Source organism: Zingiber officinale, chromosome 8A, assembly GCF_018446385.1.
Source record: "Zingiber officinale cultivar Zhangliang chromosome 8A, Zo_v1.1, whole genome shotgun sequence".
In the NCBI taxonomy this organism is placed as follows: Eukaryota; Viridiplantae; Streptophyta; class Magnoliopsida; order Zingiberales; family Zingiberaceae; genus Zingiber; species Zingiber officinale.
The window spans coordinates 106,501-132,232 of record NC_056000.1 but is presented as its reverse complement, the minus strand read 5'-3'; the positions used below and the strand labels follow the sequence as shown (position 1 = coordinate 132,232).

Genomic DNA, 25,732 nt, shown 5'->3' with positions numbered 1-25,732 from the left:
AGAATTAGGATATTTTGGACCAAACCTTTTATTTTTTTTCTCTCCCTCTTCTCCCTATAAATGTTACATCCTAACTGTATCGTATGTCACCTCTTCGTCCATTCCTCTCTTTTATTTTTTTGCCTCTTCTTCCTCGTTTGCTTCTTCTCCTTCTCTTCTCCAACATTAGAAAACCTACAATTTTTTCCTCTCCTCTTCTAAAGCACAAAAGCTTTTTTTTTCTTCTCCTTTCTCTTCTCCAACAAGCAAGAAATGTAACACCAATTGCTGTCCTCTTCTAGCAACAAGATCAATTGCAGCCATCAACCTCCTATCTTCTTCCTCTTCTGGTATTTTTTAGGATTTTATTGACACGACAAAATAGTCATGTCTTGTCTTACTTTGCTCTCTTTGTGTTATTGCCGAGCTCACCAAAACTAGTCAAGGTTGCTAATAAAGAAAGTAAAGTTCTCCTTTTTTTACTTCTTCCCCTCTATTTTATCTTCTCTATTTTTCTCAAAATCAATGTTCTTCCAAGAGTTGTAAGTTATTCCTTCCTCGTTTCATGAATTTTTGAAAATTGTCCCTTCTAATCGAAAATCCTGGCTACGCTCCTGGTCAGTATGATATATTATTTACCGAGTAGTTTGATGACATAACTTAGTAGATAATTTTTAGTTTTCCCAATTTAAATTGTTTGTTTAGAATAAATCTAACTTATGTTTGATCATTATACTCAAATTAAATCTACCAAATTATGTTTATTCCAACATAAGTTATGTTGGAATAAATCATGTCTTATGAACTGATATATCCCATGCTTTGCCACTCCAAGCTTAGTTTGGCAACGTCAAAATCAGAAATACATAAGGGTATAAACCAAATATTGTCTAAAAATTGGTTTAATGAAGTCATTTTCTAATTTGTCAGTTCCAAGAAGAGCTAAATATCTGATTACCCAAAAAATATTTTCTAAAATTATTTGGAGAGATATTTTAAAACATTATAATGTCGCTTTGCCAAATAATCTACATTATTAATTTTAAAATGTTGGACAATAATTATACTCCACTCCCTGATCGGACTGGGGGCCACTGGGCTAGTCCCAAACCGGTTTAATATAATTTTCCGTGCGATCCATTGAACCGAATCAGTAAATATAAAGAATTAAAGATCGAAGCGAGACAGGTGACTCGTAAGCGAAGCGGCTTATGTTCACTTCCGCACGAGTCCGCCTCCTCAACTCGGCCGAGTCGCTCCTCGTGCCACCGATCCGGTGCCCTCGCCATGGCTTAACTCGGTACCTTCCTCCTCTGCGACGTCTCCTGTCAATTGGTCCTCGCCCTCCTCCCCGCTTCTCCGCTTCGTTCTGTACTTCCAGCTACTGTCTCCGCCCTCCGATGGATCCCGCCGGATCCGCCTCTGCGGGGTCGGATCCTTTCGGCGTCGACGACTACGTTCACGTCTCCAAATCTTCGTCCAACGAGGCGGCGCTCTATTTGGAATCGGAACGATCCGAGACGTTCGACTCTGATCTCCTTCCCGGGGCCGCGGAAGGGCGATCCTCCGAGGTGGAGCCAGATGCGAGTGGCCTGCGATTGGGAGAGCAGGAGGGTTCTGAGACAGCGGAGAAAAGAGTGTTACCGGAGAAATTGGCGAAAGGCGTGGTGTTCTTGGAGTGCGAGTCGTCGGCCGAAGGTGGATCCTGCGATGTGTACCTCGTCGGAACCGCCCATGTTTCTCAGGTTTGCTCTAATAGGCATATTCAAAAGATTTCAATTTCAGTGGATTTTCTTCTCTTTTATGATAATACATTAGATTATATTCAAAATCAACGTTTGTTTAAAAACACTTGTTTTAGTTTTTGTCAAGGCGTAGTTTTTGATGAATTAGGGAGAGAAGAATCACAGGTAGATTAAAAGAATGAAAGAAAAAAAAATAAAGGTTTGATTGAATTACTGCTTGATGCTTTACGTTGGACCGATTTATCTCTCTATGCCTCGATTGCCAAATATACTCCATAGCTACTATTCAAATATCAATTTTCACCATGCACATTATAAATTTTACTATGCTCATTTAATATAGCTAGCCTTTCCTATTGATGATTCAACTTGTGACAACTTTTATCATTAGTTATTTGATTTGTCTAATACGAAGTAACTTATATCCCATTCTCCTTTCCTGTTACAATATAGGAGTCTTGCAAAGAAGTTCAAGCCATCATCAGTTGCTTGAAGCCTCAGGTGATTCTCCCTTGAACCATCAAATTTATTTAATTGATCGTGTTAGCAAGCTAGCAGCCTGCTTTAGAGAATAATTTGAAAGTTTATGTATGTCTTATCAATGTAGGTTGTTTTCCTGGAATTGTGTGCAAGCCGGGTTGCCATTTTGGCGCCCCAAAATTTTCAGGTGTTGTATTGTTCCCTGTAATTTCTTGAATCAGTGTTTTGGTGGTCACTTATTTCATAATTCATTTTTACCAGCAGAGATGATATGTTTGAATTCATGCTTTTACTTCAAACTATGCTTCGATATTGTTATTGTAATCGAGCTTTCATAAGGTCTTCTAACTCATGCTCTTGTTAATCCTTCGGATGCATATGTAATTCTAAATTTCTTGTAGAAAGGGATGAGAGAATCTTTTCTCCTATCAGATTTTGTAGGATGCCTTTTGTTTAATAACCACCTTTGGATTTCAGAAGTTTATGTAAGCGCCTTATCTTTTGAGGTTCTTCATTGAGCACTTTTCTTCTTCCTGAATCAATGTCCAATATTTCCTAAATAAGCAGGACTGCAGGACTGTAGCATTATTACGTGATTTTAGATGAAATGCATGGCTATTCTTGATTCTCTGACTTCCATAACGTACTTCTTTCAGGGAAGATGTCTGAAAAATACAGCATGTAGTGAAAAAAATGGAGGGAAGACATTCCCTTGTGCTTTGGGAAAAAAGTGGAATAAGTACTAAGTTTGTATCCAAATTATTTTCTATGACAGACTAACATTCCAGCTTCAGTGATGATATACTTTGAATTCTATGACATGTGTGTGTTCCAGAATGCTGGTTAAGTTTATTTCATATGAGACCATGAGTTACAAATAAAGTCAATAAGAATTAAGGGTATTTCCAGTGCTACTAAAAGGAGCTAGGGGGCTCGCCTAGGCATCTGTCAAGGTGATGTCCAAGCATCTTTACCTTCTACACTGGCATCATTAGTTGCAACACCCGGGTGACCGCCTGCTTTTAGTCAATAGGTGGTCAAGCACACTGTTGGCGAAAAGAAAAAGATCACTCACTATCAAATTAAAACTGTTTTATGAAAAAAGGGGGAAAAAACAAAGGATGGTGATGGTTGATGAGTAGTTGATGTGTCTACTAATTAGGCATTGTAAGTTCAAGAATATGACTCTGTTTGATGTTGTGAACTGTGAATTTGATGATCATTTTTTGATGCTCAAATATTTCCAATTCAGATTTAGGTTTGATATAAGTGTTTTTTTTTAAAATAAAAAATAAAATGAGTTCTCATTGAAAATCTGTGTGTGTACATACAATCACCTTGAACCACCCAGAGCAGCATCAAGCACATAGCAACATGGCACCTTAGAGTTCTTTAACAATACCGGGTATATCTTGATATGATGTTACTTTCCTTTCATCCTCCTTAGGTTCCAACTATGAGTGAAATGATTGACATGTGGAAGAAAAAAAAGATGAATACTTTTGGAATTCTGTACAGCTGGTTTCTAGCCAAGGCATGACCCTTCCTTACTTTGCTTGCAGTTTGTATAATTTATTGTTTATATGACGTTTGGACTTAACATCAGATGCTTTTCATTTTAGGTTGCTCATAAACTAGAAGTTCTTCCAGGAGCTGAGTTCCGAATAGCATATGAAGAAACAATGGGTTATGGAGGCAAAATTATTCTGGGTGACCGTCCTGTTCATGTACATTATATCTTCTCTCGATAAACCTACCTAATACTTATTGCTGCAGTTTAGATCTTTGGTTGTTTGACAATTGATCTGTGCCATGCAATTAATTATGCCATTCTCTATGTTTCTGTTATCCCAAGGATGAGGTTGAAACTGCTATACCTTGTCTAATCTCTGATGTCTTAGCCGTCATCAAGCGATTTTTTAAACTGTGTATATTTCTAAATTCTTTTCTGTATTGGATAATCTTATACATGTTGGTTTCTTTAAGCAAGATTGTTGCAGTTGTGTATATTCATAAAGTTTGTTTACTTGCCAACTGGCTGCTACTAATCTTCTGCTTATCACAACTTGGCATATAACTTTAATGAGAATTATTAGTGTTTCCATTTTTTGAACATATAAAAAATTTAGAATACATCCAGCATCAACTAATCACACATTCTTTTCTGATTGACTTTTTTTTTTAACAATTTGTGCAGATTACCTTAAAAAGAACTTGGGGCAAGATGTCATTATGGGCTAGAACTAAATTCTTGTTCAACATACTTTTTCAGACAGTATTTTTACCAAGTACTGATGAACTAAATAAGATGGTAAGTTGTCCTTTGTTTGTTGGCCTTTATCTTTGCTATTTTTGCTATTTTGCCATTCTTGATGAACTTTAAACTGCTTGGACATAACTTGATACCTTTTGCCAAAGAAGAACTAGAATTCTTATATATTCCTCGATGAACTCTAAAGAATGATTGGACATAAGATGTCAGCATGCCTTTACTCATTTCATACTTCCACATGGCTGGTAGGAATATTGTTGCATATGGGAGATGCCACCAAAAGCTTCCAATGATCAAAGTGATATCAAAATTGTTATTCTTTTTCCTAAGAAAATTTATGACATGAACATCTATATATTCTTTAACAATTCATTATGCTCTTTATGCCATAAATGGAAAAATATCATTACACATCATGTGTCTTCATATTTCACTGGTTTTGTTGTCATTATTTGTACTGTTAAGAAAAAAGCATGGATTGGTCTCCGTTCTAACATGCCCATTTGGAGATAAGGAGTCAGCAAGTGAAGTTTAACATGCTATATCAGGGTAGGGTTGTTATATTTCTTAACCACCAAAATTTTAGTGTATTTACTCAATCAGTGACTTTGGCAACCTCTAGCTTGCTATGCAATAGATAAGCTCAATACTCTTTCAATAACTGGCACCTCATTGTAGTTTTATAGAAATGTTGGTATAGTGAAACTTACATTAGATAATGATCCTACAATAAAATTGTTGGTTGCTACTCGGAAAACCTAGAGGTTCCACTGTACAAAAATTTTGTACAAAGGTCTGAACCTTTTCCTAGCTACCATGTGTTCTTTTAAATTAAATTTTGGATCGCCTGCGGAACTTAACACGTTTGATCCAAAACTTAATCTATTTGTTCTTTTAGGTTTTGACTTGGATCTCCTGCGGAACTTAACACGTTCGACCCAAGTCTCCTTAAGTTATTAATTCCATTAAATATTAATTTCCATAAAAGGTTCCCAGTACTGACGTGGCGAGGCACATGACCTTCTTGGATATGGGAGCAACCACCACCGACTAGACAAAACCTTTAATAGAAAGCTAATATTTAATTTCCTAAAATAACTTTAGGTTAACCAAAGAGAACAATCAAATCACAAGGAAAAGAAAGAAAACAAAAGAACACAACTTCGAAAAACATATTCGAAATACTAGAACGTAAGCCTCTTGTATTTGGTATTATTTCCATAAATAACTAGTATGATGCGGAAAGAAAAATTACTAGTTATACCTTGTAGAAAAACCTCCTGATCTTCTACCGTATTCCTCTTCTAACCTCGGACGTTGTGTGGGCAACGATCTTCCGAGATGAGAAACCACCAAGCACCTTCTTCTCCTCCTAGCTAGGTTCAGCCAAAACAAGAAAGCTCCACCAAGGAAGAAGAAAAACACCAACCAAGCTCTAAGAGATGATGATGGCCTCAACACCAAGAGGAAGAAGAGAAGAGATTGGCCGGCCACAACACAGGAAAAGAGAAGAGATGGGCCACAACACAGGAAAAGAGGGAGAGAAAACAATAGAGGTTGTCTCTCAAGGCACCCTCACACCTTCTTTTATATTCCTTGGCCTAGGCAAATTAGGAAATTTAATTACAATAAAATTTCCTCAATTTCCTTGACATGATTTAATTTAGAAAAATAAAACAAATTTTCCAAATTAAAGTTCAATGGCCGGCCACATCATTGGAGAGCAAATTGGACAAGTTTTAATCAACAATTAAAACTTCCTAATTTGTTTCCGGAAATTTTAAAAATAAAATTTCTCTTTAAAAATCTCTTCATGGTTGATAAAAGGAAATTTCTATAATTTTAATTTTATCAACATGTGGATAATTTTTAAAGAGAAAATAAAATAACTCTTCAATCTACAAATAAGGAAAGAGATTTAACCTATTTCTTTAATCTTTTGTAGATCTTTTACAAGAGAGATATTTTAATTTTAATTCTCTTTAATAAATTATTTCTTCCACATAATAAAAACTAAAATTAAAATCCCTTTTAAATTTAATTTGGCCGGCCCCCACTAGCTTGGGTTCAAGCTAGGGCCGAAAGCTAGCTTGGCCGGCCCCCTATTAGTGGTATAGAAGGTGGGTATAGGTGGGTATAGAACTCTATAAATAAGAGGCTACGATAGGGACCGAGAGGAGGAATTGGTTTGGTCTCCGATAAAATTAAGCATCCGTGTTCGCCCAACACACAACTTAATTTTATCAATAATAATCATTCCACTAGAATCATTATTGAACTACCGCACCAATCCCAAATTACATTTTGGGCTCCTTCTTATGAGTGTGTTAGTCTCCGTGTTTAAGATATCGAATGTCCACTAATTAAGTGAGTTCTGACAACTCATTTAATTAATTTCTTAGTCCAAGAGTAGTACCACTCAACCTTATTATCGTGTCTAAGTCCACCTGCAGGTTTAACATGACAATTCTTATGAGCTCCTCTTGAGGACATTATCAACCTAGTATCACTAGGACACAGTTTCCTTCTATAATCAACAACACACTATAAGTGATATCATTTCCAACTTATCGGGCTTATTGATTCATCGAACTAAATCTCACCCATTGATAAATTAAAGAAATAAATATCAAATATATGTGCTTGTTATTATATTAGGATTAAGAGCACACACTTCCATAATAACTGAGGTCTTTGTTCCTTTATAAAGTCAGTATAAAAAGAACGACCTCATATGGTCCTACTCAATACACTCTAAGTGTACTAGTGTAATTATATAGTTAAGATAAACTAACACCTAATTACACTACGACCTTCCAATGGTTTGTTCCTTTCCATCTTAGTCGTGAGCTACTGTTTATAATTTATAAGGAACCGATAACATGATCTTCTGTGTGTGACACCACACACCATGTTATCTACAATATAAATTAATTGAGAAACTACATTTATCATAAATGTAGACATTTGACCAATGTGATTTTTATTTCTAGATAAATGTTTATACCAAAAGCTAGGCTTTTAGTATACACTCTAACAAAAATCTAGTCTTTTTCAGCTGAAGGACATGGATAATGTTGACATGCTAACTCTTGTAATCCAAGAAATGAGCAAGGCATTCCCAACTCTAATGGACACTCTTCTTCATGAAAGAGATATGTAAGCATCAATTTCTGATTCAATTATGTTCCCTATTTTGCAATGAAGGTTTATTCTTTATTTCACTATGGGCACTCTTATTCATGAGAGAGAGATACAAGCATTAATTTCTGATTCCGCTGTTTCAAATTTAGCAATGAAGGTTCCTGCTTTATTTCCTTTTGAAGTTGTCTCTAAAATCTGCAGTAATCATCAACATATTTTAACCCTCATTATCCTGTTACTTATTATTATTATTATTATTATTATTATTTGTTGTTGTTGTTAACGCTACAGTTTAAAGTACGTCACAGTGCCGTTTGGCATGGCTGGAAAATATTGTTTCGGTGTGAGGTCACATCGAAATAATAATCCCAATTAGACTCATTGACTATCCCAGGGGTCACCGGCCCGGCCCCACGGAAGTTTCTCACCGGCCATCAGGGTAAATCAGAAAGTGCATGCGGCGGCCAACCCACAAGCCCAGTATCCTTTGGTTTTTGGTTTATGGTAGTATACATTAAAATAATTTTTTTAAAGTAGTATACACCTATATTTGAAAGTTAAAAAATTACCAATCCACAATATGATTCTGAAATAATATGGTTTATGGTTAGAGACCGAAATTGTAGCACAGGCACAATTCAAAATTTTAAACCTTGGTCAACACATAGCTGTGTGTGATTTAACTTAATCAATAACTAAGGTTTTATTTATGGAACAAGCTGCATACACAGGATGTTCTTTGATTTATGTGTACTTTGTATGTACAGGTACATGTCCTCCACCTTACTAAAGGTTGCAAGAGAGCACTCTTCAGTTGTTGCAGTTGTCGGCAAAGGACATTTAGCTGGAATAAAGAAGAACTGGAAACAGCCCATTGAGGTTTACTCATTTTTCATATTCCGCTTGATCCATTTTCTTTGTGGTTCCAAAGTTTTTTTGTGTTACGAGCAAAAAAAAAAAAAATACACCTGTGGTGTGGACTGTTGGATGCTTGACACGAGGAAGGAGTAGCAGTCCGAACTGTTCTCATTTGTGCACAACTTCTCTAGACCAGTGGGAGCTGGGCACTCAATTGGCTGTACTCAGTCTAGTCCGGGCGAGTGAAAACCTAGTCTAGTGCATATCAGCTGAATTCTTGTACTATGAACCTTCTCTGGCAAATCTGAGAGGTCAAATTGCTTTACGCAAAGGTCTAGTAGGTTTCATATCTATTGTGATTTGAAAAGTATCCTACATTATTGCTAATTTGTTGTTGTCATAGGCTATTTTTTTCTTTAATATTTTTTACATGTGGTCAAAAATAAAGATATTGTGTCTAAAGTGTCAAATCCAATATCAGTATATTTTTAGTGTCATAGATAAACGAATTTTACTCCCTGAATCATATCTCATGTTTGATTTTGTAGATGAAGCATCTTCTGGAAGTTCCAGTACGAAGTGCAGGACCAACAAGAAAAACAATTCTAGCATCTGTTGCAGTTGGATTGACTGGAATAGCTGCTGGTGTTTATCTTCTTGCTAAGAGATGATCCTTGGAATTCAACACACAAGTCAATTCCTAATTTAGGATGAAAAGGTGCTTTTGTTTTAAATTTGTTATTATTATTATTAGTTTCGATAGGATCAGATTAAAGTTGTTGGTACTTGTTATCGTTTCATTATTCTGAAGTTTCTGCAGCCTTCACTTCGAAATTTTTAATGAGATTAACTAATTTTAGCTTTTAGTCTCGACTTAAAGCTTGTTGAATTGAACCTAATATCGTGTGATATTTTTTATATATTTGAACAAAGAAACTAGCACATTTACAACCGGCTTTAAATACGTTTACCAATAAAATTATTTATAAATTTTATTTATAAGCATTAACATCTCACTTTCATGCGGGTTTAACGCTCGAGGACTTATAAATATCTGACTCATGTCAAATATGTAAAATCTTATTATTTTATTATTTTATTAAAAATCTCCTCTCTTTACTAACTTTGGTTAAGTTTAAAATAAATTTAGATTAATATTTATTTTTCTATTTACATTAAAAATAATTTCAAGATTTATTAGTATTTCCATAAGTTAAACAATTAGTGATCTAGAGTTCGAGATTTAGCTGTGACATATTATTATGAATTTTTCTCATCATTAATTTTATCTGATTGTTTATATAAAAAATATAGTTCTTTTTAGTCCTACATCTTAGAATTGACAATATTATAATAAAATAAACTTCTATAAATATTTTAAAATAAACTTCTATAAATATTTTAGACCGATAAAATTAAAAAATATATTTTTCTTAATTTTTTTATTAAGATAAATATAATATTAAATTAAGTTAATTTTTTTCATAGAGAAGTTTGAAAATTCAAACAATTGAGATTTTTAAAAATTCAAATAATTTAGATTTTCAAAAATAAGATACTTTATCCTAATAACTCTATTTTAATATTTTAATAATAAAATATTTTAATTAACATAATTTCATTATAAAAAGTCAATGTGATTTCAATGAATTATATTATACACGAGATATATTGTGCATGATCACTAGTATATATAAAATACCTTGGCATCTCATGGATAAATCACCTAAGGCCCGATGCCCATGCGACAGTCAATCCATATGTGCATATGGGCGCTGCCACGCACGGAGCCGCAGCAAATCAAACTGGTATGTTTGGTTGGGAGGACCTAGATTTTAATTATTTCTTTAGAATTATCAATAAAAATTTTATTTAATTTAAATAATTGATGATTTTTAAATAATGATCTATGTTGATATGTTAGTAAAAAGGGTATATAAATTCGAATCAAAAAATCTCAAAAAAAACAAGGTTTTTTTTTATTCAGGTTACCAAAAATTTTTAACAAAAAATACTCCTAAAATTTTTCTAACAAAAATTTTATTTTAAATTATAAAAATTAAATAAAATAAAAATATATGATATTTTATTTAAAAAAATAATGTTATATATATATATATATATAGACTAAAAAAACCGTAAAGTTGAAAAAAAAAATATACAAAACAGATAAACGTAATGTCGAAAGCTTAAACATATATATATATATATATATATATATATATATATATATATAAAGTTAAAAAAAAGACAGTTGAAAAAAATAATAGTTGATTTTATAATGAAGATAATATAATAAAATATTAAATTAAATTATATATTAATACTTTTAAATAAATATATTTTTATTATATTATCTATCTTGTAAGTTTTATTTATTTTTTATAACCTTAATTATATGATTGTCTGATCAGATAATAAAATTATTTATTATAATTTGTAGAGTAAAAATATCATTTTATTAAATTTAGATATTTTCACTGCATCAACTTTTTTTATAATTTTACCATATATTTATTTTTAATTATTTTTTCTTTCCTTTGTATTTTTTATTATTAGATAGAGAGAAGAGAAGTATTATTATTATTATTATTATTATTATTATTTTTATTATTATTAGAGGAGGAGGAGAGGGAAATATTATTTTAATATTTAGGGAATAGAATCTATTCCTTAAATTTAGAGACATACTATTCATAAAATCTATATTTAAAGATTAGGTAGCTGAGATGTAGATTTTTTTTTACAAAATATAAAATTTAAGATAAAATTTTAATTTTCATTGACTTTTTTTTAATGATAGATTTTTTGGAGTTGATAGATTTTTATTGACTTGTATAGACTTTTTTGCAAGATTTTTATAGACATTTATAAACTTTTTCATGGAAATTTGTAGATTTATGAGAAAGAAAAATTAAGTTTCGTTATTGCCAATACGATAAACATCGCTCCACATTCAATTCGCTATTTTATCTCTCCATGCATATGGTTATTCTTGAGTATCAGATAATTGATCAAAGCAATCGACACCATGAACTTGTTTTGGTAAGGATGATAAAGCTTTATTATCTAGTTCAGCTGGAAATTCATAAGAACGACACTCCTTGCGAAGAAAATTATGCAATCCGGTACAAGCCAAAATAAGTTCGACTTGTGTAGTATATGTAAATGGAGGAGCTATTTTGAATATTTTAAATCGTGATTTTTAAATATTCCAAATACCCTCTCAATGACGTTCCTCAAGGAGGCATGACGAAGATTGAACAACTCATTTTCATTTTCCGGGTGACATCTTGGTCAGTGAATTCTTGGAGATGATATCGCACACTTTGAAATGGAGCAAAAAATTGACACTGATTCGGATATCCACAGTCCACTAAAAAATATTAACATAAAAGTTAAAAACCCATAAACAAAAAAAACGTAAAGTAATAAAACTTTATAAAAAACCTAAACTAAAAAATCATAAATTTTTTTTAAAAAAACCTAAACTAAAAAAACATAAATTTAAAAAAATGTAAACTTAAAAAAAAATAAAGTTAAAAAAATATGTATAATTAGTTTTGTAACAATGGAAAATTGAGGAGCGAAAAGAGAAAGGACTTATTCGAAAAAATTAAAATGATTTGAAGTCTATAGAAATATCAAAGGCGAGGAGAAGACTTTTTATTTTATATTTAAACTTGTACTAAGTATTTTGGAGAGCTCTCATTGATTAAAATTTATATCCAAGGAATTCTAAAAGAATCCATAAAAATCTATTGAAATTTTGGATACCAAAAGATTTTCATAAATGATCCTGTCCGAACGCTGAATCAACGAACGCTGGGCACGTGGCGCTCTCCAACTGCTGACGTAGATCTCTGGCCGTCCGCACGGACCTTCGGTGAACCTGCACAGAAGTCGGGCCGGGAAGGGATTCCCGGCGACGATCCTTCGACGCTCAAGTCAGGCAAGCGAACAATGAAGAAGTGGCTCCAAATATCGTAGAACGCCTACCTCTGGTGAAGTGCAAAGCTCCTTATATAGAGCTGGGGAGGAGCTCAGGCACACATACCTAGGCAAACACGTGTCGTCAGCCCATACCCCAGTAAAGGCCTGTCAGCAAGCTTACCTGACACCATACTGCTACAGTCCAAGCATGTCTTCAATTGGACAGCGGAACCCCTTGTCGTAAGATTTAGAGTATGGCCAGATTATGGAGCATGCCCGCTGTCAGAAGATGTCCCTTGTCCTTTTCCCCTTACTCCCTGCCGGACGTCCGGCCGGCCAGCCTCCGCCTTATGTCCGGCCGGACATATATAGTGGTCTACTTGGGAAATTCTCGGTAATGTGCTTTGTGGAGACTGTTAACAGTATGCCACCTTATGTCTTCGGCCGAGCATGTCATCCGCTCGGCTCTACGATCCTGTTCAATGAGCGTCGGAACCCTGACTCCTGCCAGGGCGCCTTTTGTCATCAATTAGACACCGGTCGGCCGGCCGGGCGGTCGGTCCACCCTTCTCCGGTCGGCCAGTCGATCCAACCTTTTCCTCGGCGTCCGTTCGGTCCGATCTTCTCCTATCGACCACCGGACCCTTTGACTTCCACATGACGTTGACTTCCCAGAACGGGGGTCTCATGTTCTTACCGCCGGATCAATAGAGTTTTGAAAAATCGAGTTTGAATACCACATGACTTTTTAAAACTCTATAAAAATTCAATTTGGATACTACTAGATTTCTATAGAGTTTATAAAAATCTAGATTGAATACACCTAGACTTTTAAAATCTACCAAAGTCTTCCAAAGTAATTAAAAGTTCAGCATTGAATATACCTCATCATTTAATTTAGGAAGGAGAAAAAATAAAGAGAATGGATCGAGTAATAAAAAGTAGATATTAGAAAAATAATAATAATAAATCAAAGAGAAAAGAAAATAATTAAAAAATAAAGAAAATAGAAATTTCATGATAATTAATATAGTCTAGTGAAAAATAATTATTTAAATTTAATAAAGTGAATGATTTACTTTAAATTGTAGATATATTATAAAGAAATTAGTGTTACTCTTAGAACTAGTAGTGATTTCTTTGATTAAAACAAATTCTATTTCACCAATTAGCTACAAAGTATCCCCTTTGTAATATAATATTACAATGTTAGTTTTAAGATATTCAAATATATATCGATTAATAATGCTAAAAAACTATTGTCCAAGATATCGCATTAGTAAGATCACTTGTTCTATTCAAAATTTTAAAATATATTCTCTATTATTGTTCGGTATAATTAAATGTAATATAAAAGAAAATATATAAACCAGTTAATTTATCTTGTTCATTTGGAAGTAAACAGAGATGACGAAGGAGTTTCATTTTCTATTCTTCTATTTTCTTTCCATGTGTTTTAGAACAAAAATGAAGTTTATAAATATTACAAATAAATGATAAACACAAACAAAACGAAGTTCTTATTTTCTTTTATTTTACAGATATATAAATAATTAATATCAATTTTCATTTATATTTCATAAAAGTAAAGAAAATCAGAAAAGATTTGATATCATGTCCCACGCATCCTGTGCAACTGTGAGTGATATGCCACGTGGTATTACCAACTTAAATTTTTTATATTATAAATTCTTTTTATTCTCTCTCCTTTCGTCCTCCATTCAAAACCTCCACTCCGAATCTAAATTTCCCTCACTTTTACTCTTTCCTTCACCGTCATCTTTCATCACTGTCGCTCATGCTGACAACGCCCCTTTCAGCCCATCCGCAGCAAGTAAAACAAAGACGCTACAAATTAAACACAAATATAGCTACAAGATTTTTCTCGACTGGACTAAAAATCTTTAAAACACTTTTTCAAATCTATTTTCTCTCTCAGTCACGAACTTTTTTAGTTAATCTCTCTCTTTTTCCACTTGCCCTCTACTCAAAACCTTCAAAAGTTGACCCCGTGAGTCATCCGGATTGATATATGACGGAACTTGCCACAATGAGACGGCAGGGTTGATCCTCGTGACAGTTGGGGAATAAATCCTTTATCCTCGTATTATACTTTGTCCGCTACATGCCCGCTCGGATGTTACAATTTACCTCCCCCATGATGACTTTGGGTCACGTCAACGGGGGCGCTGGGACAAGCGTTTCACCTTTTGCCACAAAACCTTCAAAGGTCAAAGCTCAAAGCTCAAATTGGTTTTGCATGTGGTCAAAGCTCAGATTGGTTTTGTGATAACAGGTTGACCAAATTCACAATTGAAAATCAGATAAAGCAAATCGTGGGAGATCAGATTGGGTTTGAATTCACATCCAGAAAATTATGCGTGTCAAAGGTCAAAGCTCATTGCATGAAACTTGATCTGTTATCCAAGCCTCGCTTATAATGGTTATCAACTACTGGTATTGTGGGGTAAGATTTCTTTGACATAGAAGGATGTCCCTCGGAAGGTTTAGCTACGTCCTGTAAAAACTTGCTCCAAGCGGGCAACTTACTACCTCTCTGTCTCCTCTTTTGAAGTTGATGGACTTAGTTTCATCGTAGTTGAGAGAGGGGCGGTGGGCAAGTGAGCTGATCTCGCCTTTGTTGATCCGCTTGAAAAAGAGTTCTCACGACCCTGCTACATCGCGATCGTTAATTATTCCCCAGCGATAGAGAATACAAAGCACACAAGGCGCATGATAAAGAAGAGTAGCTTCCCGTCCCTTACTCTCTTGTCTTAAATAGACAAAATAGTGGATTTCCTTCTTCTATGAGTCGAAAAAAGCCTCGAAGCGCCAAACGAACTGACCCTGCCCAAGCCTTAAGGGGCGGAAACATCTTCCGAAGAGGGGTCCCCAGCCCATGAGACCCATAGCTAGGGAGTGAACCATAAAAAACCTTTGAAAAAAACCTTCGATAGGAGGGTGGAAACTTGTTCAACAAAAGAGTGTCAATAGCTCGTTTCGTACTTGATTGAGTTAGGGTGAGCAATTTCTTTGATTTGACGTGACAGACTGCTTTCACTGTTTTGTTACGAGGACAGGTCAAAAAGCTCTAACTCCCTTCGGACGGGCTGTAGAGATAAAGGAGGGCGTCCCCTGGTCTGTACAATTCTCCTGGAAGTTCAAGCCAGTCGAGGCGCTCCCTTGGAAGGGAAGGGAAGGGAAGGGAGATCAGCCCGATTACTGAGTACCCCTATTTTCAAATCGATTTATAATAGGTCCTCGGCGGAAAGGAGTGAGATCGTTCGTTCAAATAGCGTTCTAGCGGACAAGCATATAAAATCAAAATGGCGGACGCCCCTCCCATGACTCTCGGTATGAGGTTTCCCTCAGGGGCAGGCAGTCTCGGTCCTATTAAAAAAAAAAAAAGAATACAGTGAAACTAGCAAAAAAACGAATCAGAATGGCAACTGGAAAGATTAAACCAAAAAACCATTGAAGAGATTAAACCAAAGAACCGTAGAAGAGAGGCTTAGAACCGCTTTCCTACCTACAGAAGAGAACCATAGAAGAGAGGCTTAGAACCGTAGAAGAGAGGATAGATTAAACCAAGCAGCTGAAAGAGGCTACGCACCTGAACCTACTGTCATACGAGAACTTTAGATCCCCGTAGTTCTCACTCTAAACTTCTCACTCAGCTGAAAGCGGAAGTTGCCTCTATGCTCCTGCCTGAACTAAACTATCATGTTCTGAGCCGAGACAAATATTCTTAATTAAGTGCACTCGTCCCACAGCAACCCAATCCCCATCATAAGTATTAAATGGCTTTAGGCCATAAAATACTGCTGATGGAGAGGACCTTCTCAGTCGAGCCCACAACAGACTCTCTCCCTAATATTAACTTTAAAACGAGCCAAGCAACTCACTTTAATTCTTTAAGAGTAGATCGTCGAGTAGTTTTTAATAGTCTAAATGGCTACGGAAACAAAAGAAAGGAAAGAACAAAGAGCAGCAAGAGTCGTTCATGAACGAGTCTAAATTAGAGGAGTGGGCGTAGCACCGCGTAGTGGGGTTCTTAGAAGAAAATGCGGGGATCCCCTCTCTATATATGATATTGGTGCGGATTCAATCTGCTACCGCCGCCCCTGTCACGGATTTGAGAGGGGCGAGATAAAGAGCATCAAGCCAGGTGCTTTCGAACCTGATCTTTTTCAACCTGGTGAGGAAGCCGAGGGCAAGAAATTCAATAGGAATTCTCTATATCTATACTCTTTCACCTTCAGGTACAGAAGTATGAGACTGAAGAAGTTAGGCATCTGCAGCAAAGTCAGTTGCAAAAGAAGGAAAGGACTCAAAGGCAGAGACGAAGGACGCCGGTCCTGTAGGGTCCTATTTCCGGCTCTCTATCTAGAGCTAAAGCTTCATGCTATTGGTTCTTATTTAATATTGCTTTCATTCCCGCTATCTGGCTTTCTTCTTTATGTGGCATCTTTCTTCTGCGTAATCAGATCAGTGCAATCCGGTTCAGGAAAGCTGGAAATCCAGTAATTTGGGCTTAGGCTTAGGAAGGCATCTCTGGGGTAATCCCGCATCTGAATCTATACCTATTCGTGCAAAGTGTTCTAGCATACTTTTGAGAATTCGTAGAACCATAGGTCTCCCGTGTAGTATACTGGCGGTCCAAGGGCCGTCCTTGAGGTCCACAGCCGGGGAGAAGACACCGTCTTGAAAACCATGAATCACACGAATATCGAAGGCAAAGGATCTCATATTGGTCAATATCTTAGGTACAGCCTTACGCCCAGCGAATTGGCCATCATCGTTGGGGATGAACTTCCAGGTAGGAACCCAGGAGAACCCTTTATTCAAAGGAACCCGTGAGATCCAGGGAAGATAGAGAGGTTCTATTGCGCTAAACCAGGGAAGATAGAGAGGTTCTATTGAGCTAAAAGCACTTTTGATAAGACTACTACTGTTGGAAATTAAAACTTGATTTTTTGTTGATAAAATTTTATGGAGATAGAATGGTGAGGTGGCAAGTCTTAACTAGAGATAGGATAGAGATAGAATTTGATGAATTGATAATAGTTCGTGGAGATAGAATTTAAAAAAAAAATGTAATGATTATCTCATATTAGTGCTTATCCAATAAGCCTATAAATATGTACTTCTTTTCACTGAATGAAACAAGTTGAGTTTTCTATTTTCTTCTACTCCTCTTCCACATAGAGTTATTTCTCCTCTTCCACATTTTTCCTTCTATAATTTTTTTTTCTTCTCCCATAATTTCTGTTTCCAACAAAGTGGTATCAAAGCTATGGCTAATGGAGGTATGGTTCCCTTCCAAGTTCCAGTACTCAAAGCGAGTAATTATGACAATTGGAATATCAAGATGAAAGCGCTTCTTGGAGCTCATGATGTTTAGGAAGTTATAGAAAAAAGCTACGTTGAGCCTCGTGATGACTCGACGTTATCTCCAACTGAAAAAGACAGTCTGAGAGATTTAAGAAAGAGAGACAAGAAGGCTCTCTTCCTCATTTATCAAGCTTTAGATGAGGATGGTTTTGAGAAGATTTCAAGTGCTACTTCAGCCAAGCAAGCATGGGAAAAGCTCCAAGTCTCATATCAAGGAGAAGAAAAAGTAAAAAAGGTACGACTTCAAACATTAAGAAGTCAATTTGATGCTCTTCGTATGAAAGAAGGTGAGTTAGTATCAGATTATTTTTCTAGAGTCTCTACCATTTCCAATCAACTAAAGAGAAATGGTGAGAAACTAGAAGAAGTAACTATTATTGAGAAAATTCTTCGATCATTGTGTTAGGGTGTATACTAAAAGCCTAACTTTTGGTATAAACATTTATCTAGTAATAAAAATCACATTGGTCAAATGTCTACATTTATGATAAATGTAGTTGTTCAATTAATTTATATTGTAGATAACATGGTGTGTGGTGTCACACACAGAGGATCATGTTATCGGTACCTTATAAATTATAAACAGTAGCTCACGACCAAAATGGAAAGGAACAAACCATTAGAAGGTCGTAGTGTAATTAGGTATCAGTTTATCTTGACTGTATAATTACACTAGTACACTTAGAGTGTATTGAGTAGGATCATTTGAGGTCGTTTCTTTTATACTGATTTTATAAAGAAACAAAGACCTCGGTTATTATAGAAGTGTGTGCTCTTAATCCTAATATAATAACAAGCACATATATTTGATATTTATTTCTTTAATTTATCAATGGGTGAGATTTAGTTCGATGAATCAATAAGCCCGATAAGTTGGGAAATGGTATCACTTATAGTGTGTGTTGTTGATTATAGAAGGAAACTGTGTCCTAGAGATACTAGGTTGATAATGTCCTCAAGAGGAGCTCATAAGGATTGTCATGTTAAACCCTGCAGGTGGACCTAGTCCGACATGATGATAAGGTTGAGTGGTACTACTCTTGGACTAAGATATTAATTAAATGAGTTGTCAGTAACTCACTTAATTAGTGGACATTCGATATCTTAAACACAGGGAGACTAACACACTCATGATAAGAAGGAGCCCAAAAATGTAATTTGGGATTGGTGCGGTAGTTCAATAATAATTCTCTAGTGGAATGAATTATTATTGATAAAATTAAGTTGTGTGTTCGGGGCGAGCACGGGATGCTTAATTTTATCGGGAGACCAAAACCAATTCCTCCTCTCGGTCCCTATCGTAGCCTCTTGTATATAGAGATTTATACCCACCACATACCCACCTTCTTACCCAACCAATAGGGGCCGGCCAAGCTAAGCTCAAGCTTAGGGCCGGCCAAGCCTAAAGGTTGGCCTTAAGGTGGCCGGCCAATAACTTGGAGCACAAGCTTAGGTGGCCGGCCACATCATATTAAAAAGGATTTTTTATTAAAATTATTTCTTATGTGGATATCATAGTTTTAAAAGAGAGTTTAAAAATTAAATCTTTCCTTTTAAAAGCTTTCTACAAAAGATTAAGAAAAGATTTGAAATCTTTCCTTATTTGTAGATTGAAAGGAGATTTTATTTTTAAGAAAAACTTTCCATTTTAACCATGATAATAATTTAAAAGAGAAGTTTAAAAATTAAATATTCTCTTTTATTAGTTTCTACAAAAGATTAAGAAAAGATTTGATATCTTTCCTTATTTGTAGATTGAAAAGAGATTTTAATTTTTAAGAGATAACTTTCCTTTTGGAAATTATCCACATGTTTAAAAGAAGAATTTTAATTTATAAAATTTCCTTTTTATTAACCACCATGAAGGGAAAATTATTGGAGAAATTTTTATAAATTTCTGGAGACAAATTAGGAAGTTTTAATTAATTAAAACTCTCCTTGTTTATAGCTTAATGGTGGCCGGCCATGTAAATTGAGAATAGGAAAATTGTTTTTAATTAAATAAATTTTTCTTTTTCATGGCAAAAGAATTAAGGAAGTTTTTAATTAAATTTCCTTATTTGCCAAGACCAAGGATTATAAAAGAGGGGGTAGAGGTGCCTTCATGTGTGATCAACTCTATTATTCTTCTCCTCTCTTTTCCTCCTTGGTGGCCGGCCCTAGCTTCTTCCTCTTCTCTTCTTCTTATGGCCGGCGGCAACCTCTCTTGGAGCTCTTGATGGTGGCCGGTTCTAGCTAGGAGAAGAAGGAGAGAAAGGTGGTTTTGTTTCTTGCATCCCTTGGAGCTTGGTGGTGGTGGCCGGACCTCTACTTCTCTTGAAGAATTGTGGTGGCCGAAACTTGTAAGGAAGAAGAAGGTGCTTGGTGGTTCTCATCTCGGAAGATTGTTGTCCACACAACGTCCGAGGTTAGAAGAGGAATACGGTAGAAGATCAAGAGGTCTTTTAGAAGGTATAACTAGTAATTTTTCCTTTCCGCATCATGCTAGTTATTTATGGAAATAATACCAAATACAAGAGGCTTACGATTCTAGAATTTCAAATATGTTTTTCGATATTGTGTTCTTTTGTTTTTTCTTTTCCTTGTGATTTGATTGTTCTTTTCGGTTAACCTAAAGTTATTTTAGGAAATTAAATATTACCTTTCTATAAAAGGTTTTGTCTAGTCGGTGGTGGTTGCTCCCATATCCAAGAAGGCCATGTGCCTCGCCACGTCAGTACTGGGAACCAATTATGGAAATTAATATTTAATGGAATTAATAACTTAAGGTGATTTGGGTCGAACGTGTTAAGTTCCGCAGGAGACCCAAGTCAAAATCTAAAAGAACGAATAGATTAAGTTTTGGATCAAATGTGTTAAGTTCCGCAGGCGATCCAAAATTTAATTTAAAAGAACACATGGTAGCTAGGAAAAGGTTCAGACCTTTGTATAAAATTTTTGTACAGTGGAACCTCTAGGTTTTCCGAGTAGCAACCAACAATTTATAGCTAGGGTTTTGCCTCTGTGTATTTGGTATTAGTTTAATTATGCACATGTCATACATAATTTAGGCAGGATAATAGTAGGATGTGCTAACTTTGTGGATGCAGGATCCAACTATTATGGCTTATAGTTTTATGTGTGTGATTGGACCCTTGGACATGTCAAGGGCATTTATATGTGTGTGCATGATTGTATTATAAAATACAGCAGAGTTGTATTTAGTTTTATTAGGATTTTATTTTGATCTAGATACATGTACATTCCTTTTATGGAATATAGGATCAAAATTGTAAAATTCTATTTATGTCATGGATCGAATCTTGCAAAGCGTGGAACCTTCTAAGGACCAGAGGCGAGCGCAACAAGGAGCAAGATGGATGCGACTAGACCCGGTGGCGGTGGCCAAATATGGCAGCAGCTTGGGACGACAACACACGGAGGACAACTAGAGATAAAAGCCATAATAGTTGAAAATTAGATTTTCTATTTATTGCTTTTATATTATGCTGTGTGTGCATGTTAGTTTACAAGTTTAGTAGGCTAGCATAGTTAAAATTCCTCATTAATAAATAACTAAGTGGGAGAGGGATTTTTAAGTAAATCTCATGGTCTCCATTACTGGTTTGTAAGTGATGCAAACAAGCTTGCGCGTTGGCTCGAGTGCCTTCCTCCATAACGGATGAACTTGTTTGTGGATTACTAGAATAGACTTCCATTTTGGATGACTATAGGAAGTTAATTAAGAGCGTGTGATCTTCCCCAACGGAAGGGCATAATCTTATTAATGGACTTAGTGTCAAGTAATGGTATACACTTAGACACATCTAATAGTATCCTCCCATCGAGTCACTGCTATTATTTGTGTGACCAAATGAAACCAACTATTAATTTGTCATAAAACTAGGTTGACAAGATAATAAAATTAAAGGGTTAAAACCCCTCTTACAAATGATTGATTTTGTATACGTCCACACTAACGTGGTATACAAAATTAACGGTGTTTGAGATAATTTTATTTGTCATAAAGTTACGTTGACAAGATAGTTAATGGGTAAAACCCTCCTTTTACAAATGTTGATTTTGTATACATCCACACTAACGTGGCATGCAAAATTCACGGTGTTTTGAGGTGTTGGTAAATTTAAATAGTATTGTTAGAGGAATCAATATTATTTTAAATTTAGAGTCTTGACCAAATATTTGATTAAAGATAGACCAACTATTAATTTTATTCGTCATAAAGTAAGGTTGACGAGATAATAAAATTAAATGATAAAATTTCCTCTTTGAATTTGTATACGTCCACACTAACGTGGCATACAAAATTCATGGGGATTTTTAAGGAGTTGGTCTTAACCAAATATTTTTGTGATTCTTAGGAAGATGGTCAATCCCTAGCTGATATACTTTAGGATAGACTTAGTGGTCCCAATTATAATTGATTGGAAATAGAATTTGGACATTAAGGTAGACTGTCCTCTTAGAACTAAGAACAATATAGGTGTATTTTATTCATTAGTTGATACATGTTTAGTGGAGTTATCTACCCGTACCTGGTGTGTAGATACGGGAGCCACTGATCATGTCTGTAATTCATTGCAGGGTTCCAGGAAACCCGACAACTAAATGAAAATAAAAAAAAACACCGTCCACATGGGCACTACTGTAAAAGTAGCAGCTGTTGCAGTGGGAGAGGTTTATTCTCTAATAGGAATAAAATTTGGATTATTAGGAATTGTCTATACATACTTAGAAAGAACCTGATTTCAGTTTCTAAACTATTATAGAATAGATATTGTGTCTATTTTGATAACAAAGTTGTTATCAAGAAAAATAGGCAAGTTATCTATTCTGGTATGTTGGTTGACAATTTATAATCCAATAACTCCCATGATGCAACAAATGGAAATTAATAACACATCTTCTAACTTAAGAGAAAGCAACCTTCGAAAATGAACCAATTATATCTTTGACATCTAAGGCTAGGTTATATTAACTTAAGTAGGATTCATTAGTAGCTGATGAACTTTTGGGTTCATTAGTAGTGGAAATCTTTCCAACCTGCGAGTCTTACTTGGAAGGAAAATAACCAAGAAGCTTTTAAGTCCAAGGGGTATAGAGTCAAAGATATGTTGAAATCGGTTCATTCTGATTTGTGTGATCCTATGACTATCCAGACAAGAGGTAGTATTGAATATTTCATCTATTTTATAGACAACTATTCAAGATACAAATAAATTTACTTAATGTACCGTAAGACTAAGTACTTTGATTAGTTCAAAGAGTACAAGGCTGATGCGGAGAAATGTTAAAGTAAATGTCACTATGGTAAGATCGTAGTGGCAAGTACCTCTTGGGAGAATTTAGGAGTCACTTATCAAAAGTAGGGATTCAATCCCAACTAACTGCACCTGGTACACCCCAACAGAATGATGTAGTAGAAAGAAGGTAAAGGACTCTTATGAAATAATTAGATAGATGATGAGTTATTTAGAAAATTACCAAATTTGTTTTAAGGATAAACTCTGATAACGAAAGTGAACATAGTACCTTCCAAGTTAGAACTCTCTACTCATATAGAATTGCTGAATAGGTGAAAACCTATTTTGAAGCATATTCGGATTCGGGTAATCCAGCACATATGTTAAAGAGAGACAATGATAAGTTGGATAGGATTTCACTTGTTTGTAAGTTATCCTAGATAAACAAAAGTAGGTTTATAGTCTTAAAAATCAGAAGGTCATTGTTAGCATCAATGACTGATTTTTTAGACTATATAATGAATCACGTGCTCATAAGTAAATTTGTTCTTAAGGAAATAATAAAGGACATGTCTAACCTAGTACCAACTGTACAAGATGAGATACCACAAGAAAACTGTAACACGTATCACAAATTGATACACAATTACAGAAAGTGTCTTATTGTAGTGGGAGGGTTGTTATGCAACCTAAATAGGTTCATGTTTTGGGAGAGTTTTTGGACTCGATCCCTGGAGGGCATGAACCTGATCTCCGGTCATATGATGAAGCACTCCAAGATAAAGATGCAACATCTTGGCAAAGAGTAATGAATAAAAGAATTAGAATATATGTATTCTAATAAAATCTGGAAGCTTGTAGAATCACCAAATGGTGTAAAAGCCGTTGGGTATAAAAAGGTCTATAATAGGAAAAGATGGATAGACAGGAAGGTAGTAACTTTCGAAGCAAGGCTTGATGAAAAAGGAAACTTTTTCACTGGTAGTCATGCTTAAGTTTATCCGGATTCTTTTATCTATTTGGCAAGAGGATGTCAAGACAGCATTCCTTAATGGAAGTTTTGAAGAAAGCATCCATATAAAGCAACCAGAAGGGTTCATTGCAAAGGGCTAAGAGCATCTTGTGTAAGCTCAATCAGTCTATGGACTGAGGCAAAGCTTCAAGGTCTTGGAACATCCGGTAATCCAGATCTATGGATTTATTTAGTAACTGGATAAGTCTTGTGTATACAAAAGGTGTGATGGAAGCGTGGTGGTATTTCTTGTACTATACGTAGATAACATTTTTGGTAGTTGGAAACAATATCAAAATGTTGTCAGAAGTAAGGGTATGGTTGTCCAAATAATTCGATATAAAGGACTTGGGAGAATGTATATATTTTTGAGATCAAAATTATAAGGGATCGAAAGAAAAATATATTTTACTTATCCCAAGCTTGATACATCGGAAAATCCTTGCTCGTTTTAAGCATGCAAAACTCCTCGAAAGGTTTCTTACTTTTTAAGGATGGAGTAACTTTATCTAAAGATATGTCTCTGTAGACATCAAAGGAGATAAAGGAAATAAAGGCAGTTCTTTATGCTACGACTGTTGGAAGCCTAATGTATGCTATGTACGAGATCAGAAATCTGTTTTACCAAAGGCATAGTTAGCAGATATCAAAGTAACCCTGGACAAGGACAGTGGACTGCAGTAAAACATATATTGTAGTACCTTAGAGGCACTAGAGATTATATGCTAGCTTACAAGACAGTTAATTTGGTCCTTGTGGGTTGCATGGATTTTGACTTCCAATCGGATAGGGACAATAATAAGTCAACCTCGGGGTTTTGTGTTTACTTTAGGAGGTAAAGTCATAACTATGGAAGAGTGATAAGCATAGGTGTTTTTCTGGACTCCACCATAGAAGCTTAGTATATGGCAAGCCTCTGAGGAAGCCATAAAAGCTGAATAACTTAATTACCTCAAGATAGACTTAGATATGATTTCTAGTTTGTCCAAAGATTATTACAATTTATTGTAATAATAATGGTGCAGTAACAAACTCGAAGAAACCATGAGTCTATAAAGGCAAGTAAACACAATAGAGCGCAAGTACCACCCAATATGAGAAATCGTATAAACGAGGAGAAGTTGTTGCTGCCTAGATTGCATCAGGTGATGACCTATAGATCCTTCCACCGAGGTCCTTAAGGCAAGAGCTTTTGATGGACATGTTGAAGGGTTAGGAATCAGATATATGGCAGCAGATATGGCAGCTTAGTCTTTTAGTATAAGTGGGAGATTGTTAGGGTGTATACTAAAAGCCTAGCTTTTGGTATAAACATTTATCTAGTAATAAAAATCACATTGGTCAAATGTCTACATTTATGATAAATGTAGTTGTTCAATTAATTTATATTGTAGATAACATGGTGTGTGGTGTCACACACAGAGGATCATGTTATCAGTACCTTATAAATTATAAACAGTAGCTCACGACCAAAATGGAAATGAACAAACCATTAGAAGGTCGTAGTGTAATTAGGTATCAGTTTATCTTGACTGTATAATTACACTAGTACACTTAGAGTGTATTGAGTAGGACCATTTGAGGTCGTTTCTTTTATACTGATTTTATAAAGAAACAAAGACCTCGGTTATTATGGAAGTGTGTGCTCTTAATCCTAATATAATAACAAGCA

At 35.1% G+C, this 25,732-nt stretch overlaps 1 protein-coding gene across 1 annotated transcript; it reads left to right on the top strand.

The window, feature by feature from the left end:
* The first annotated feature begins 1,150 nt into the window (after positions 1-1,150).
* LOC122011708 (traB domain-containing protein-like) lies at positions 1,151-9,344 on the top strand. The gene is made up of 9 exons (XM_042568076.1): positions 1,151-1,724; positions 2,178-2,225; positions 2,332-2,391; positions 3,652-3,738; positions 3,827-3,931; positions 4,402-4,515; positions 7,535-7,635; positions 8,388-8,499; positions 9,027-9,344. Exons 1-9 carry the CDS (start codon positions 1,191-1,193, stop codon positions 9,147-9,149), a joined length of 1,284 nt encoding a protein of 427 aa, XP_042424010.1. The 5' UTR covers positions 1,151-1,190; the 3' UTR covers positions 9,150-9,344.
* Positions 9,345-25,732: the final 16,388 nt, after the last annotated feature.

What these genes read in the sequence shown, in the direction of transcription:
- LOC122011708 (XM_042568076.1), top strand. Translation starts at nt 1,191, where the DNA reads ATGTTCACTTCCGCACGAGTCCGCCTCCTCAACTCGGCCGAGTCGCTC. An exon ending in TCAGTTGCTTGAAGCCTCAG is followed by an intron (nt 2,226 to 2,331) that starts GTGATTCTCCCT and finishes TTATCAATGTAG; the next exon opens with GTTGTTTTCCTGGAATTGTG. An exon ending in ACAGCTGGTTTCTAGCCAAG is followed by an intron (nt 3,739 to 3,826) that starts GCATGACCCTTC and finishes TTTTCATTTTAG; the next exon opens with GTTGCTCATAAACTAGAAGT.